This window comes from Epinephelus lanceolatus, chromosome 8 (assembly GCF_041903045.1).
Source record: "Epinephelus lanceolatus isolate andai-2023 chromosome 8, ASM4190304v1, whole genome shotgun sequence".
Lineage (NCBI taxonomy): Eukaryota > Metazoa > Chordata > Actinopteri > Perciformes > Serranidae > Epinephelus > Epinephelus lanceolatus.
Genome location: NC_135741.1, coordinates 43,017,067 through 43,034,614, shown reverse-complemented (window position 1 = coordinate 43,034,614; position 17,548 = coordinate 43,017,067). Strand labels below are relative to the sequence as shown.

At 40.1% G+C, this 17,548-nt stretch overlaps 1 protein-coding gene across 2 annotated transcripts in view; it reads right to left on the bottom strand.

The window, feature by feature from the left end:
• Nucleotides 1-249: 249 nt before the first annotated feature.
• The window catches only part of LOC117258465 (serine/threonine-protein kinase 38), a 33,693-nt gene continuing 16,394 nt past the window's right edge, over nucleotides 250-17,548 (bottom strand). The window contains exons 4-14 of one of the 2 annotated variants that reach the window (XM_033629414.2): nucleotides 16,973-17,095; nucleotides 16,236-16,319; nucleotides 16,004-16,127; nucleotides 14,701-14,855; nucleotides 14,127-14,229; nucleotides 13,722-13,783; nucleotides 7,841-7,958; nucleotides 7,621-7,744; nucleotides 5,292-5,387; nucleotides 1,996-2,090; nucleotides 250-1,893 (exon numbers count right to left, since the gene is read on the bottom strand). In XM_033629414.2, coding sequence (XP_033485305.2) covers nucleotides 1,757-1,893; nucleotides 1,996-2,090; nucleotides 5,292-5,387; nucleotides 7,621-7,744; nucleotides 7,841-7,958; nucleotides 13,722-13,783; nucleotides 14,127-14,229; nucleotides 14,701-14,855; nucleotides 16,004-16,127; nucleotides 16,236-16,319; nucleotides 16,973-17,095 — 1,221 coding nt within the window. In that variant the 3' untranslated portion in view covers nucleotides 250-1,756. Of the gene's footprint in view, nucleotides 1,894-1,995; nucleotides 2,091-5,291; nucleotides 5,388-7,620; nucleotides 7,745-7,840; nucleotides 7,959-13,721; nucleotides 13,784-14,117; nucleotides 14,230-14,700; nucleotides 14,856-16,003; nucleotides 16,128-16,235; nucleotides 16,320-16,972; nucleotides 17,096-17,548 lie in introns of both variants that reach the window. The other variant, XM_033629412.2, reaches the window with a different exon arrangement.

The window sequence follows — 17,548 nt, the reverse complement described above, 5'->3', positions numbered from 1 at the left end:
GTAAAAACTACTCAGTAAATGCAGTTTCTGATTCAAGATTATGATGAAAAACACTTATTTAAGTCCCAACTTTGACTCAGTTTGACAAAGTCAAACTACAAAGTCAAACACAGTTTGACAAATTCAAACTAATAAACGTATGTCAAAATTTGAATTAGACAGTTTGGACTAAATTTAAAATCATAAAACTGTGTCAATATTATAAAAATCAATTTGCACATAATTGTTTACATTAGATTGCTGTTTTCATTTTTATTTTATTCTCCATTTCTTACTCTGTCTTTATTTTTTGTCCTTGATTTTTGGGGGAAATGGGCTTCCATACTTATACCTCATGTGCCAGGACACTGATAAAAGAAAAAAATCTATTGTCCAGGCTACATTCACACAAACAGCATTTTGGAATTATTGTGGCAAAAAACTTTTCTCCATGAATCTTCATTTACATTCGTTTGAAATGACAGCATTTTGGATATTGTGTTCACTGGAAGATATTTAGCCCTGTGCTTCTACATTTAAAAAGGAAGTCCACACTAAATCTTGTTCACACTCCCACCCGGTGAGGTGAAGGCTTTGACCTGCAGGCTGCAGTGAGTTTCAGCTGTACGTGTCTGCACTACAGTGATGGATCCATTCAGTATACTATTGAACAGGTGGAGAGGGTCAAACCGCTTTAAACAGTTGCTAAGTGTGAGAGAATTGCATTAGTTTACGTTTGTATGAGAAGATGTTCTGTTTTATGATGATCTAAGCTTCCCCACCATGGTGAGAGTAAATATCTGAATATACAACATGTTCATGGCATTAAATCTTTAGTTTTGATGTACAGCCCTCACTCCCATCAAATCCATGTGTACTTTCCAGTACAATAAAAACACCCAATCCAGTGAGCTGTAGGCCTGACTGTACTGGAGCTGGATCCAACATCACATAAGGTGCTAAAGATAATTCAACAAAAGTGGGTCATTGTGAAAATGTAACAAGACTCTTGTGTTTGTTCCACAAAATGCATCACTCATACATTCACACTTTCCAACAAGCAAAACTCGCAATTATGAATCTATAAAACTACAACTGGAAGTTACAGTAAGTGACATGACGGCAAGATCAAGCAGAAACATGATTCAGCTCACTGTCTTTGGTTAGGTCAGAAGCCAGCAGCACTTTAGAGAAGCCTCATAGTGAGCTCTTGTAGGAAACAACGAGAAAACGTTTGGACAGAATCCCTGAAGAGCACCTGATTCACTTCAAGTGACGACTTAATGCAATGTTTGAGTTGATAAGTCAACTTAAAAAGGATGAGTGGAGTGGATGCCCTGGTCTGAAAGGAGAAGAGCCCTTGGTAGGTCCAACAGACTGGTGCTGGTTTATAGAGAGGGAATGTAATGGATGCTGGTATCAGGAGTGAAGACATCCCACTGCATCTGCTGGTGGAAAAGGCAAGTGGAGACAATCCTAGTTACTTTAATCCCAGTTCAGCCTTCGTGTGTGAGCAGAAAATAGAAAGGTACCCTTGGAAGCATCAGAGAAATTGAAGACCTGCAGAAATGAAGGCAGCAGTTCCCGGAAAGCAACGGATGAAATTGAGCCCCTTTATTATTTGCAAAGTCCCGTGTGACAAGAATCCTCATCACTCAAGTAAGACAGAGAACATACACAGTTCTCCTTTCAGGGCTGAAGGTTCTCAGACAGCAGGGGTTTGGACGAATCTTTCAGGTTTCATGGTGATGTTGGATAAAAGCCTGTCTCAAAGTGTTCATCTCTTCCCTGACTTCATGTAGGACGGAATAGCTCCTCGAGCGGTCAGGCCTTCGAAGCGTTTGTAGGTGTAGTTGATGAAGACCCAGTCCTTGTTCTTCAGGTCAGCCTCAGTCTGGTTGGAAACTGGGGCGGCTGAAGGAGAAGAAGAAAAAAAGAGGTCTTAATTATTTCACATATCACAACGTCACAACGACACAAAATATGGAAGGTGCTGAACCGATACAAGCAGCATACCTGTCGGTGTGAGGATATCTGAATCAGGGAACTCGTCAAAGTTTGAGGTGTCGTCAATGCTTTTGATCTCTATGGGAATAGCAGCAGGTCTCTCTCTGGAGAGCAAATAAAGTTGGGAGGAAATAGTTGGAAAGGTTGCCAAAGTGAGCTTTGCATTTCAGAACTTGGAATCAGTAGATCATCTGAGCTGGCTAACATGTCAGCATGGATTTAAGAAAACAAAGTACAAAGAACAGGCCACGCAACAACGATTGCTCGGGTTAGTGCAATAGACTAGTTGTTACATTTCAGATAAACATGTATCATCAGTAATCCAGGGTTTACTACCCATTTCTCAATCCAGGGGTGCAAACTAATCAGGGGTGAAAGAGGTGATAAAGATGCAAATCTCCTAGGGGGGTCTAGGGGCATGCCCCTCACCAAGGAAGATTTTTTTTTTTAAATATCAGCTTTAAAGTTGTGGATTTCCAGTTGATTCCAGCATATGGATAAAGGGATAAAGTCAACCTAGGAATAAAGAATAATTTTACTGGTACAAAGGTAATGTAATAAACATCAATTCAGGGCACTTGGGGAAAAAAAACAAACAAACAGACCAGACAGTGCAAAGCTAGCTCCAAAATTGTATCCAAGTACATTGTACTGCATTAAGGCCAGTAAATATATGTAATAATAAGTAATGTGGTCTTTGCTCTTTACGGCAATTGCTGTTTAGTCAGTTAAAAGACAGGGCTTAAATATGACGTTTATAAATCAGTTTCACAAGCACTATAACTAAAAGATAAGTCACAAGGTCATTTCAATTTAGTTTCTGCCGTGTTCAGTGGTTTCCACCAAACACTTTCGGTATGGAACCATTGGAAGCAAAAGTAACACTTCAGACATGGTACCTAGAACCTAGGTCTGTTTAGCATTTCCACCACAGACAGTACTCTTAGATGTGGGTGGGGTTGTCCTCACTCACTGCTCCATCCAGCATTCGCTGTATTTTCTCATCACCGGTGACACAGAGGGAAGTCTGCACCTCTTGTATTGTCCACAGAACAGGGTTGCACACCGACATTTTCAAAACAAAATAGAACAGGCTGCAGTGAGAGTCTCTCTCTCCATGGGATGTTTAAAAACTAGTGGGTTTGTGGGCATTTAGTCCTTCTCAGGCAAGTGCAGGGAATTAGTGTTGCTGTAGCCCACCGGAACGACACTACAACACTTTTTTTTCCCAAGTGAGGACTAGAATATATGCAGTTCACATAATCCAGTCAAAATTAATATATATTTTTTTTTGAATGCTTGAAGATCCACTTATTACTAAAAGTGTATGTCATCCAAAAGAGACAATAAAAACTAATGGAATGGTCATAGTTGTCATATTGAAATTTAAAGTGTGCTGATGGATTCATTTCGTCTGCTCATGCATTGAGTAACATTACAAGTACACATTCCACCTTAAAGTTGCCGGAGTTGGGGCGTCGGTGGCTTAGTGGTACAGCAGGCGCCCCATGTACAAAGCTGTTGCCGCAGCGGCCCGGGTTCAACTCCAGCCTGTGGCCCTTTGCTGCATGTCACTCCCTCTCCCTCTTTCACACTTGTCTGTCCTATCAAATAAAGGCTCAAAATGCCCCCCAAAATATCTTTAAAAAAAAAAAAAAAAAAAGTTGCCGGAGTTGTCCCAGTGGGTTACGTTATTTTTTTTCTCAGACTACAGCTGCTGTGAGAGGCAGCACATCATCCTTTCATTTAACAGTTATAGTTTACTAATATATGTAAGAAGGTATGAACAGTGGTTACATAAGCCCCAAAACCAGACACAACTCAGCCCTGAGACAGAGTGACCATCCACTATTCACTAATTAAGCGACTGCAGTGTTCACAGCTCCACCTTTTAGTACCAGATCTGTGTGCTAGGTACCCCAACAGAGGGGTGACCAATGATGGGGATAGTACAGAACAGTTCTATTGGTAACCATCCACAACTTTTCACAGTGGAAACTGAAAAAGACGTACCGAGCTGAACTGAAACATACCGGAGTGCTTGGTGGAAATGGGGCTTAAGATTACTGCAACAAGCGTTCCCTTTAACTACATCAAACGTTACCTAGGTCCATTTAGCTAATTGTCTACATTTCATTTATTTCTTTTAAAAAATGTTTAACATTCAACTGTGGCTCACTGGCCATTGTTTATACAGAGCAGGCACAAGGGACTGACTAAAATGCATATGTGAAGGCACATTGCAGTGGGACTAAATCATTTTAACCTCATGCTTTAATTCAGTATTCTCTACAACCAACAGTAAATGTGACTCCAAATGTTCCATCCAAATTATGATGGCCAGCATTCACTAAATCAGAACTCAGCCTCAAGCTAATTAAGAGTCCCATGCTTGATATGCTTTCTTGATGCTTGATTCCATGCATGATCATAACACCACAGTGAGAGATTCTTATCTTAAGGCATGTGGGTAGTCAAAAAGTGACCTCATGTAACTCCCCGTGACTCTGTCCTTGCTGAAACCCCCGTCCCCACCCTTTTCTAAAATTTAGTGGATCTCAACAAGTCTCACAAATAACCTACTTTGGATTCGAAATAGCAATATTTGACAAAAGGTGACAAGTTTTCACACGTGACAGTCACCAAAACAAGCACAAGATCTGTATCACTTAACACCAGAGAGATGTGGCTTACTGTGAAAAGTCTGGCTTGACTCAGCTGACTAACTGAAGCAGAATGTAAAAAGTCAACTCAGAGCTGAGGATACCAGACCAGACCAGACCAGGGTGCTGTTCTTTGTGTGTGGATAACACGGTTATACATATTAGAGAGAAAGTTTGACACAAGTCTGAATTTTTTTGGTTCTTCAAAGCTGGCTTAATGTATACTACTGTCAGAGCAACAAGTCCTTGAGATCAAACCAGCCAAAGGACAGGCTAACTGACAATCAGCTGCATCCTGACCCAGACAGTTCTCTGCAAACCACATCCATTACCAGATACATCAAATACAAACGGTTTACTTTCTATCATAATGATCTGTTGGTGTAATTATCACAACTAAATTCCCACAATGAAGAGTAACCTATACTTATACATAATAATATACAATCAAAATAGAGGTCTGTGAAAAATGAGGAACCAATCCAAATGTAGTTTGAGATACTGTGAGCAAAAATACTTAAAACACAGCTAAAGATTCTGACTCTTAAAAGACCAATGGAGCAAGAATGTACAGCATTTTATTTGACATGAAAAAGACTTGTGATTATCACTTTGACATGAACATGTGATAACAGTCCCTACCTGATATGGTCGTAGTCCACCCCCTCAAAGAAAGGATTGGACTTGATCTCCTCCACACCTGCTGCACCAATCCTGTGTTCCTCCTCACAACAGAACCTGCCCACAGTATGTGTTCACTTAACATCATACACATTCAACAACTCAGTACAAAATATTGTGGTGTCACTGGCTCTTAGATAATTTTGACATAGTCAAACTCAAAATTAAAAATGCAACCATTGTGAATTTAAAGAACAGGTGCCATCACTGATATGGATGACTGACAAACAGAGGTGGGACCAGGTCAATGTTTTGCAAGTCACAAGTTAATCTCTAGTCTATGCACTAAAGTCAAGACTGTCAAGTCCCAAGTGAAGTCCAAAGTCTTAAACATAACACCATTTTAACAACAGAATAATAAGATTAAATTTCCAAAAATCATCACTGCTTTTTAAAATGTGTATTTGTTAAAAAAGGCTTTGTTGAAAAGTTAGCCGCTAATCTAACGTTGGCTAAGCTTCAGCTTGCTAACTATGATAATAGCAGGCTCAACTTAAGCCTCAGTTATATCTTCGCCTGGCTCCGTTCGCGGATTGTGCGCACACCTCAACAGAGCGCGAGGGCATTTATACTTGGCGCGTTCTATGTTGCAGTATTCGCGGCAAAGACAGGGGGCGGTAGAGAAAAAATACTATAGGAAGTAGTAGAAGCAAGCAAAAAACAGTAGAAGTAGAAGCAAGTGGAAAACAATGTAAATAGCATGGATGGCGGCACGAAAAGTATGGATTGCTGAGGAGGAGGAATTGTTATGTTTATGGCTTTTGACCAGACAAAAGCGTTGCAAAAGAAGATGGTCTGTCCGCCTGTTACATGTAGCGAGATATCTGACTGGGAAACACAGCCAGCTTGTGAAGCCAACGCAGGCTGTAGATGAAGAGATGCACTTCAGCTAGTCTTCCCTCAAGTTTGAACTGAGCAACACTAGCGCAGCTTGCGAAAGTTTCAAAATCCTGGAGGTGCGTGACCTCTTGAAGCACCAGCATGCTGCGCACGACTGCGTTGAGCATAAACTAGGCTTTGCTGTTCGCATACAAAATTATATTTGGTCTAATTCTTTTTAACTGGTGCTCAGTAATGTAACATCAGTTCTACATGGCTCTCTCCTGCAGCGTGATTGGATGCTGCTTTGGTTCAAACAAAGTGGATCTGGGAAATATAGTGTTAACTTGCAGGGAATGAACAGCATTAATGTAAGTTAATATAGGAAATGAATCACTTTGTCCATCACATACTTTTTCATCTTTGGGCTTGGGGAGAAGGCATCAAGTATTTTTCAAGTCAAAAGACTCAAGTCCAAGTAAAGTTACCAGTCATTGGTGTTAAAGTCCAAGTCAAGTTGCAAGTCTTTTTTGATTTTGTCAAGTCCAAAATGAAGTGATCAAATTAGCAACTTGAGTTTGACTAGAGTCCAAGTCATGTGACAAGTGACTGCATTATTGGCTGTGTTTATATGCACAAAATATAATGTTTTTTGCCCTTATATTCCACTATTACTCCTGCTTCCTAGAATAGTTGGTCCCTGCAAACACAGCCTCCCTCTTTCCTTCCTGTTGTGTTGCAATATGTGCAAATATCCAAAAACCTGTTGATATCCAAGTCTTTTGTATGTGTGTTTCTCCTTCCGACTAGACACAACTAACACAACTAAATTCCCATAATGAAGAGTAACCTATACTTATACATGATGAAATACAATCAAAATAGAGGTCTGTACTATTTTCTGGTCTGTAATAGGGATAAAATGATTCAATCTTGTGTATTTGTCGTGTATTGCAAACTGCACTAAAACCGCAACTGAGACACATATTCCGAATGCGCAGTAAACATGCCCAAAGAATGCTATTAAAACCCAAATATATCGGTATATCTGTCATGTCTTAATCGGAAAATGCTAAATTTAGAAAAAGGCCTAATTTGAAAAATCTGAACTGTATATGCTATTTACATGGGAGCGTATTTATGTTTCCTGGGTTCTATGTTTCCCGGGTTCTATGTTCCCCACTTAACCCTGCAAAAAGGTTCTATGTTCCCCGCTTACACAAAAAAGGTTCTATGTTCCCAGCTCAACCAAGCAGGAAACATAGAACCCTTTTTGGTTGAGTGGGGAACATAGAACCCGAGAAACATAGAACCCGGGAAACATAGGGATGACCCCATTTACATGACCTACATCAAATTCAGAATTTTGTCATACTCAGAATAATAGTGGCATATTAGTGTGCATTTAAACACAGTGAAGGACTATGGCACAAGTGAGAGTGATGAAAGATGAAAAGAGGTGTGTTCCTGCCTGAGGATCAGGTCTTTGGCCTTCTCTGATATAGGCACTTCTGGAGGAAAGGTCAGCGTCTCTCGCCAGTTCATCACTTTCCTGTACGTCTCCTGAGGAGTCTCTGAGCAGAACGGAGGGTACCCTGCAGCAAAAACACCAAGAATCCTTTAGACATCACCTGGCCTGGTCTGAAGGTTAATAAGGTGGATACTGTTCCATCATGCCATCAAGTCATTACCTATCAGCATCTCATACATGATGACACCAAGGCTCCACCAATCACAGAGCTTGTTGTATCCATTTTGCATGAAGACCTCTGGAGCAATGTAGTCTGGTGTTCCCACTGTGGAGAAAGCCTGTCAGGGAGAAGCAGGAGCAGGGAACAACAGAAAGACCATCAGAGGCTGTTTGCTTTCACGTCAAACATTAAAAGGCCCCTAAAACCAGTTTTATCTATATGATTCTTACTATGAGCAGTGAGGTTTAAAATGAACACACTAATTGTGCCTAAGCTCCAACAGGTTTGCGGATTTCGCAGGAGAGATTTCTGGATGCCAGTTTTTCCTCTGAGCTCTTTTCACAGGTGTGATGCAGGCAGGACTCGGTTAGGAAAAGGATAGTCATGTTCTTCTGTGCATCAATCAGGCAGTGTTGGGCAAGCTACTTGGAAAATGTAGTGATGCAGCAAGCTAAGCTATGAGAAAATGGCAGAAGTAGCTTGCCACTTGCAAAGCTACTTCTTATCTTTTTTTACTTGTCAAATCAGCATGATCTGCAGTGATTGGAATAACGGCATTATAAATAAATGGCGTTACTAACGGCGCTACTTTTTTCCATAACAAGTAATCAAAAAAGTTACTGTCTAAACCCGTTATAACGCCGTTAGAGTTACTCACAATAAAATGCACCGTTACTCGGCTTTCCTCGAGTTCACTGAAGCGGCTTCCACCCAAGCAAGCTCCTTCTCAGTGGAGCTCTAAAGTTTTTTTCAACCTCCATCCCTCTCCTTCTCTGCATACACACAGGTGACGGTCAGTCAATGAGACTTTTCACATTTAAATTGCGCTATTAATGGAGGTTCTTCAACTATTTCGCTAACAAGTGGACGAAATATGGAAAGAATACAATACAGATTTGTAGAAAGTAGTGTTGCACAGTATACTGGTACCAATGGTAGACCGCGGTACTAAAACACGACGGTACATACAGTATGATACCATAATGTTGGAGTACAGTAGTACCACGGTACCTCATGGTACCACTACTGTGGGATAAGTTCAAAGTCCAATCGCAAGAGGATGAGTGTCCATGCGCCGTCCAATAATGGCGTGCGCTGGCCACCTTGCACTCAGTATGCTGCTGCAGTGGTTTGATATCCAGTGACATTTCAGGTATTAGCTCAACTATTGAGTATCTTTAAGCAGTGAAAGTTATTATTTCTTTCTTTTTACTTGTAGGCAAAGATTTGTTTATATATGCTACAGTGATTTGTTTTCCACAGAGCTCTACGGTGCGAGCATTTTACTCGCATGTGCAACTAAAAATAGTTCTGTGCGAGCAAAAGAAATCATTCAGGAGCACGCTGTGTGAGTACAGATTTCAACCAGCAGCAGAAACAAAAGGCGAATCCTGCCGGTTATGGAGGCTCCGCCGTATTCCTGTCAATACGGCGGCCATAGTGCTCCGTAGCGCAAGATAACGGCTTACCGGCGACGGAAAAGTCCGGCTCCAGGTCCAATAATTTCCTCTTCTTGGTGTCATGACTGCCCAAAAGTACCTGAACAGCCGAGCCGTGGCAGCACACAGGTATGTGATGTGTCAGAGGAGAAACGAGCCGTTCACATTTCTCTCTTTGTGGCAGGTAATGGTCCACAAACCTCACCGCACTTAAGGGACTGTTCTTAACTTATCAGAGGAGGAGGGTGGCTGGGTGATTTTTATTTTATTTATTTATTTTATTTTGATCCCCCCTATGTTAATCACTTATTGATGCTGTTTTTGAAGTATGGATAAGTCGATAAGTAATTTATTCCATTAAAATATCACTGATGTATTATAGAAAAGTGATTTATCTTTTTATAAATGACAAAAGGCACATCTGCCTTATTTTTGCTGTGGTATCCTGATACTACTCAGAACCGTGATACTTTCACTGGTATCGTACCGTGGGTCCCAATTTTGGTACCGTGACAACACTAGTAGAAAGAGAGAGGATTAAAAGATTTGACTGCAAGAGGGGGATGATTCAAAGGCAGTGTGCAGATTCAGATTCAGTGTGAAATATGTACTCATCATTCAGATCTTGTCCAGCATACCAGCACTATCAGTGAAAGTAAAAGTGGTAGTGTTAGTAGTTAGTTAGTGGTAGTAGTAGTAGATAAGTGTACAATGTTTTATAATAATGATGTATTCTATTAAGTGTCAATTTCATTCATTTAACATATTCAATGTTGAGTTTCATTACATACAGTACCATTAAGGGGGGTGTCTAAGCAATTTGATATATTTGAGCGTTTTATAAAAAAGTAACGGTATAGTTACTTTTCCAGGTAATTAGTTACTTTTGGGGGAAAGTAACAAGTAACTATAACTAATTACTTTTTTAAAGTAACATTCCCAACACTGGTGATCTCAGTGATAAGAGAAAATGTCAGCCAAACAAATAGGCAGGCAATAAATGAACTGTTTAGTATAAGGGGCAAGACACATAAGAGATGTGGGGCAGTAGGGCGGGTCTTGCCAAGAGAAGCCAATAGCAAAAGCAGTAAGCAGAATAACCTTAAGGATTAGTATGTGATGTCATGCGGAAATGCTTCCCTCGTCTGCTAGGGTTGCCACCTTCAATGTGTGAAAATAAGGGACACCTTCGTAGTGGCCCCATGCCCAGGGGAAAGAAATCGAGAGGGAGGTCTGCAGGTCCTCCCCCAGGAGATTTTGAGAGTGAAACACTTCATCTCCTGCATTCTGGCTATTTTTTATGCACTAATTTGTGTTGGGGGTTTTTATTCATCGAGTTCAAAGTCCTATGTTGCTCTAGTTTACAGCTGCATCCGTTATATCAAAGATAAAAAACATCAGATCATAGACATGGGCAAAATGTTTGGTTGGAAGAGGCAAGACAGGGAGGCTATGTGCATGAATCCTAAATGTAAACCTTTTAGGAACTTTTTTTAAGAAAATTCTCACAGCTTACATTTTAAGACCTCATCACCACTTTGAGTTCTAACTGGTTACATCAGAGACATACTTCAATTTACATTTACTATAAGACATTGACTGAGACAGCACAACTCAACAGTCTAAACAGTAGTTTCTGTAACTCCTTGAATCACTGTGTCCATGCAACATAATGCAGATGGACAGGGTAGGAGTAATGGGACAAGGTGGACATGCAATATACAGTGGGAGATTTAGAGTTAGGCCTTGTTTGGAGGTTTGCCAATATAAGTGACTATGTTATTATTTTGCAGTCTACACAGTGTTGTCTAAATATTACTTGTAGGTGCATTCATAAGCCTAATAAGGCTTGGTCTAATTGATTATTTGGCCTATGCATGATGGATTTTATTATCTTCTTTTAAGTTACATTGTATTTGAGTCATTATTTCCATGTTCGTAAACTTTGGATTTTATCCTAAATTGTGCAGCAACTTCTGAAGTCTGTTTTAAGATAAGAGTTATAAATTAATCTTCAATGATAACTGAAATATCACCACAATGATGGTTTGCAGGTAGGCTTACATGTGATGAATTAGCAGTATGGGTGCTATCAATAGCCACAGCCGTGCATAATTGTCGCACGTAATGACAACTGCTCTGTTGGAGAACCACATAGGTGTGAAACAGTCTGTAGAATTGCACTTCATCTCTGCCATATTTTTAATTGACAAGTCATCTGAGTGGTGGAGATGGCACAAAAATCGATATGCAAACTGATTGAAGGGTATTTCTGCATCAATTTATGTCACACTGTGAGAGAGTAGACAAAGCTTGTGCATTTTTCTCTTGTAATGTTCTCGTGGTCATGCCACTCTCTTCATCTGCTGGCCCGGCGGTGTCTCCCTGGCAGAGCAGGACTGCTATTGTGACTATTGACCTGTTGCACACTTGGTACGTTCCTGCTGGCACTTTAGTTTTTATTTGCAACAGTTTAATTTGCTCTACTGCATTTTCTTTGCACTATTTATACTACAGGTTTTTTTATTGCACATTTTATGATCATCTCCTGGGCTATTGCAACCTTAAGGGGCTATTATTTTTTTAGCCTTACCTGTTATGATAAGGTTGATGTATTTATTTCATCCAGTAGTCCTTATTGCACTATTATGTTATTCAAATCTGATGGTTGTCTACTGTGTGTCTTGTTTGTATATGTTGGTTGTAACTGCTGTGCAGCTATGTCGCACTGTGTGCCCAAAACAAATTTCCCGCTTGGGACAATAAAGTTTATCTTAACTTATCTTAGCTTATGTGCGCCAAGCTCTGCAATGACTGTATGTGACCATATGTAAAACAGAATCAAGGGCATGTGAGGCTTTATAAATCCATAAGCTCCATAAGCTTCACACTCAGGTGTATTGGGACCTTCACATAACTTTATCAAGCAGGCAGCGGGTCAGTGAGCACGCTAATGGTGGTTCTGAGCATCAGAGTCTCTGTAACGATGACGCTGAGTGACAGACCTGTCTTTCTGAGACATTCTCCTCTGCAAATTCTGATTTAATATTTCTCCACTATGTCTCATGAAACTCTTTTAGTTTAGTATTTTTCATGTCTTTCAATGCATGTAAAAACATAGCACAGAAATACAGTCCTGTATTGAATCTGTAAGGGACAGTTAATTTTGTTTTTCAATATGGGATGATTCCATATTATACGGGATGAGTGGCATCCCTATGGTGTACATGCCTCGGTGTGGTGCTGGCATCAGTCACATGACTTATTCTCAGTTTCATTATTCTTACTTTTATCCAGACCTCCACAGAAAAAAAAAAAAAAATCTGCAAGACTTCAGAGCTTTTCCTGTGAAAAAAGAGCTTGCAACTTTTATGGACGCTACCACGCTATTCAGTCAATCAATTAACTTTGCTAATGAAGAACTATTTGACCCAGAAAGTAGTGATGTTACCACCGCCCTACTGAGAATGCAGTTAAACTAGTAATGTCGCTAGTTGTGGTGACACTACTGCCCAACACTGCAATCAGGATTTAGCTACATTTGAACCAAAATTTGGAGACTGCTGTGCATGGATGTAGGAAGGAGGAGGAGCTGGATATCTTGTGCAAAGATGGCACCCTGCTCATTCCTATACCCCAGAAAGCCTCTCAAATATGAAAGCCAATCCACATAACCAAACCTGCAAAAATATGTATTAATTCACCACCTGAACCCAATTCACAAACCGCTAACTTTATGCATTATAGTTTCTTCTAGTTTCTGCATTCAGCCATTCAGTCTATCATATTTTGCTTTTTGACAGTTTCACTGTCATTTATTATTTTCTGTCAAGGCTTTCTTATGATTGCATTATCCCTTTTAAGAATAATAATAATAATAATAATAATATTACATTTTATTTGTATTGCACTTTAAATTTTAGCAATCTCAAAGTGCTGCTATAACACTGCAAATTTCCCAGCTGTGGGACTATTAAAGGATTATCTTATTCATCTTCTGTTATTCTTCACAAAATGTATTGATCTCAACTGAGTTTTTGTTTAAATTATTTTATTCAAAAAAATGTTTTCATTAAAAGATAAGCCTTGATTGATTTAAATATTGAAGGTAATCCAAACACAAGCGGCTGTACAAGAAGTTCGCCTAAATAAAACACAGTCTAATACTGACACAATTGAATTCAAGTCAGGAACCATCTGATTAAAGAAAAAAGTCAACAAGATTATAAAAAAAGTTTGTGCTATAGACACACAAGTCTATATCATGAATATATGGAGGTATGTTATTCAGCCCTAATACTTAGCTGGTTTACTGCAAAATATTTAGGTCTCCAGTTACAGTAAAAACCTGCAATACTGACACGCTTTCTTTTTAATTGTGCTGCATTCATATATGTTATGTACACAATAAAAATGCTTTCAACATCTCTGTCCAGACCTACCAGCTGCCTCCTGTTCCTCTTCCAGGTCTCTGCTTTCCTCTTGGAGTTCATGTTCTGGAAAGCTGTGGAGACACGACAACAAGCTGTGAACCTACTGATGCATTAAACCCATACATGTTTCACACAGTCTCAACTAATATAGAATCATTCATGATTTATCACTTTATAATTATTTAACAGTCTTACAGGGAATTAACAGGGTCAAACTGTCCAGCTGTGTGTATATATAAAAGTAAAAGATGTAAGCCAACAGGAGATAAATAGGGTCAAACTCTTTAGCTATGCATGTACAGTAAATCAAAAAAATAACAGATGTAAGGTGTTAATGAAATTAATCATAAGATACAACAAATGTGAGTGGCATGCAGTGGAAGTCAATGGAAGGGGTTGCCTGACTTTGCTTACTGAGGTCACTGGGCAGGCTGTGGTTCAGGTTCTTGTAGAACTCAGTGCGGTGAGCCCTCTTTAGCCCCGTGCACAGACCAAAGTCAGACAACTTCACATGACCCTGGAAACACAAAACACACTATCATAACTAATCAAGTCTGTGGCACAGTGGTTCAGCGGTTAGCAGTGTCACCTCACAGCAAGTGAGTATGCGTGTTTTCCCCATGTCAGCATGGGTTTTCTGTCCAAAGATATGCAGGTTAGGTGAACTGGCGACTCTATATTGACCGTAGGTGTGAACATGAGTGTGACTGGTTGTCTGTCTCTAGCCCTGTGATAGTCTGGTGACCTGTCCAGGGTGTACCCCACCTCTCATCCAATGCCAGCTGGGATAAGCTCCAGCCCCCCGCAACAGGATAAGCAATTATGGAAAATGAATGACAATCTGCAGCACAGTGATGTTAAAAACAATGGGAGCCAAAACTAGTGTTGAGAATTTAAACCAACATAATGCGTCAGCTATGCATAGCAGTAAAATAATAAGGACCAAACCTCCAGCCATGGCTGATGGAATTATTTTTGCATGACTCACCCTGGAGTCCAGCAGCAAGTTGTCTGGTTTGATGTCTCTGTGAATGAAGCCTAGCTGGTGGATGGAGTCGATGGCCAGCACCGTTTCTGCTATGTAGAACTGAGTGGCCTCTTCTGTCAGAGTGTCCTTCTTCATCAGCAAGGTCATCATGTCTCCTGCACCATGACAGCAGAGACCACAATGACACCAGCACTCATGTTGTAGCCATGGATAAAAAGAGAAAAACTTTCTGATGGGTCAGGAACTTTGAGATTAATGTTTGCAGGGATGACCATCACTGATTGTGTTGTTTTCTGTGTAAAGACTGCGCTCAAACATTGCCCTAGTTTCTAGCCTCTTTCACTTCATGGGGACGGTGGCGTTCCCAACAAACATTACAGTCTTTCAGATGCTGTAGCAGGCTGGGTTTTTAAGTTATAACAGACTGGAAACAGACGCAACTAGAAGACCTAAGGAATCTAGTGGTACCAACCACATTCAACCATCTCCAAAGTTAGGCAAGGGAAAAAGTGGCATGGCCATTTTCACAGGGGTCCCTTGAATTCTCACGTCAAGAAATCTGAATGAAAATGGATTCCATGGGTGCACACAAGTATCCCCTTTACAGACATGCCCACTCTGTTATATTCCCATAAAGTTTTTGGTAAAAACCATGCAGTTTTTTGCATGCAGTATAAATGTGTTATTTTCATCTATTGTTTTTGAATATTTCTGCATACTGGGTCCCTAAACAGTCTTGGAATTGCATAAATTGGGTGTGACTAGAAAGCTGAGACTCTTGTGGATTCAATGAGCCCAACTATATTCACATGTGATGATGATAATTAACCCCATTAGTAGCCATTTCATTGTAGAATTTTTTTTTAATCCAACATCACTATATAAAAATACCTGATGTGACTGCTAGGATAATCACAGCCTTATGAAACTGTACAACCACAAACTAGAGACCACTTCTGGGTGCCATATACTGTTGACATGCCATCTCCCACTAGAGATCCCCTATCCCCCATAAAAAGGACTAACATTGGTCTACATTAGTGAGATGCGGAGTGGAAAGGATAGTTCATCATCTGTCTAATTTACCTAATCTTCTTTGTTCTTTAGATGTGGTTGAAATGCAAACAGGAATAAACTCGGTTCCTGAGGTTAGGACCTCTCATATTTACTAGAACTTTTTAGTCAAAAAGAGCTATTAGACTACCATGACGAACTATCCTGGTTAAAAATGAGTCAGTGTTAGTTAGCTTGTGATGGGTTCTGGTCTTTCCATAGTATTGTGTTGTAGGATAAGGGGTCATACCTCCTGGCAGGAATTCCATGATGAGGTAGAGGTTCATCTTATCCTGGAAGCTGTAGAACATTTTGACCACCCATAGGCTATCTGCCTCTACCAAAATGTCCCGCTCAGCTCGGATATGACCAACCTAACACACAGACAGGGACACACACCAACACACACAGGTTTAGAGATGTCCAACTGATGCCACAGCAGCATTCCAGCGTGTTTGGGATTTGTTTTTTTGTTGCCTCACCTGTTCTTTCTCCAGCATGTCAGCTTTGCGGAGGATCTTCATTGCATAGACATGACCGGTATCTTTCTTCTGCACCAAACGAACCTGAAGGCAAACAACAATGCTCATACCAACCATACCAATAAACACTTGCTTAGCGGGATACTTTAAAATAATACTGAATAACAGTCTTATCCAATAAGAAAAACATTATACGTGTGTTTCAGCTGATACATGATGGATTTTCCATGCTTGGAGGAGCAGACAGAGAAAGAACTCTTTAATCACAGTCACTGACTTTGCTACTACTATAATTATGTCTCCAGACTTTTGATACATGGACACATTTACTGACTGTCAACAGGCAAGGAAAAGCATTGATCTCCACCATTGGATATCAAGTAAATTGTAAGACTCCTGTGAGGTCATTTTAGTGATTAGCTCAGGGAATTAATGGTGTCTGTGTACTTAGATATCACAATGCATACATATAAAACACAAACAGACTTGCAATTTTGGTGATCTACTGGGATACTCTGAAAACTATTAAGCAAGAGCAACACTGACACTATCTTGCTGTCTTACTATAAGAAAGCTTTCTGGGCAGGCAACACATTCATATTTGGATGTAGTATGTTCATACCTTTGTGCTACTGTGATCCAGGATTTGGCAGATTTTTTGTAGGTGGGCTGACCCCTTGGGTTCACAATGGCACACAAAAATCATGTTATAAAAAATTAATGTAAACGGTTTTTACCTCTCCAAAAGCTCCACGGCCAATCACCTTCAGGGACTCAAAGTCCTCCAGACCCAGTCGAGTACGTTTCAGACGCAGAAACTCTGTCTCTTTCCTTGCGTGCTGAGAACGCCGGATACGTTTCTGCAGAGCACAGACATCATCTGTAAGTACACCAGCGTGATGCACACCTGCTACTTAACATGATTCAGAACAGCATATTTTTAAGTAATAACTTAAGTTCCCTATTATACAGTCACTCCAGGAATTTAATTTGGCTCATTTGGTTGCACCAGAGGGAACAAATAATACACTGTTGCATTTTTGTTTTGGTTTGGATCCTGTTCCCACTGACATTTCATTTTGCAAACAAATCAAGAGGAGTAAATGTGAAGTTGTAGCAACTGACAGGTAACTTGTTGAATGGTCAGTATTGGCATTTTTCATTCTGCATCATCAGGACCTACATGGGGAAATCAAATTCTGGTGACTGACTGTAGTTTCTGCAGCAGCACTTTAATGCTTCTAAAGTGTTAATATTTATTTCTTTGGTTTCACAAAGAGCTCAAAGAGAAATAACTAACTGTAAGCATTATT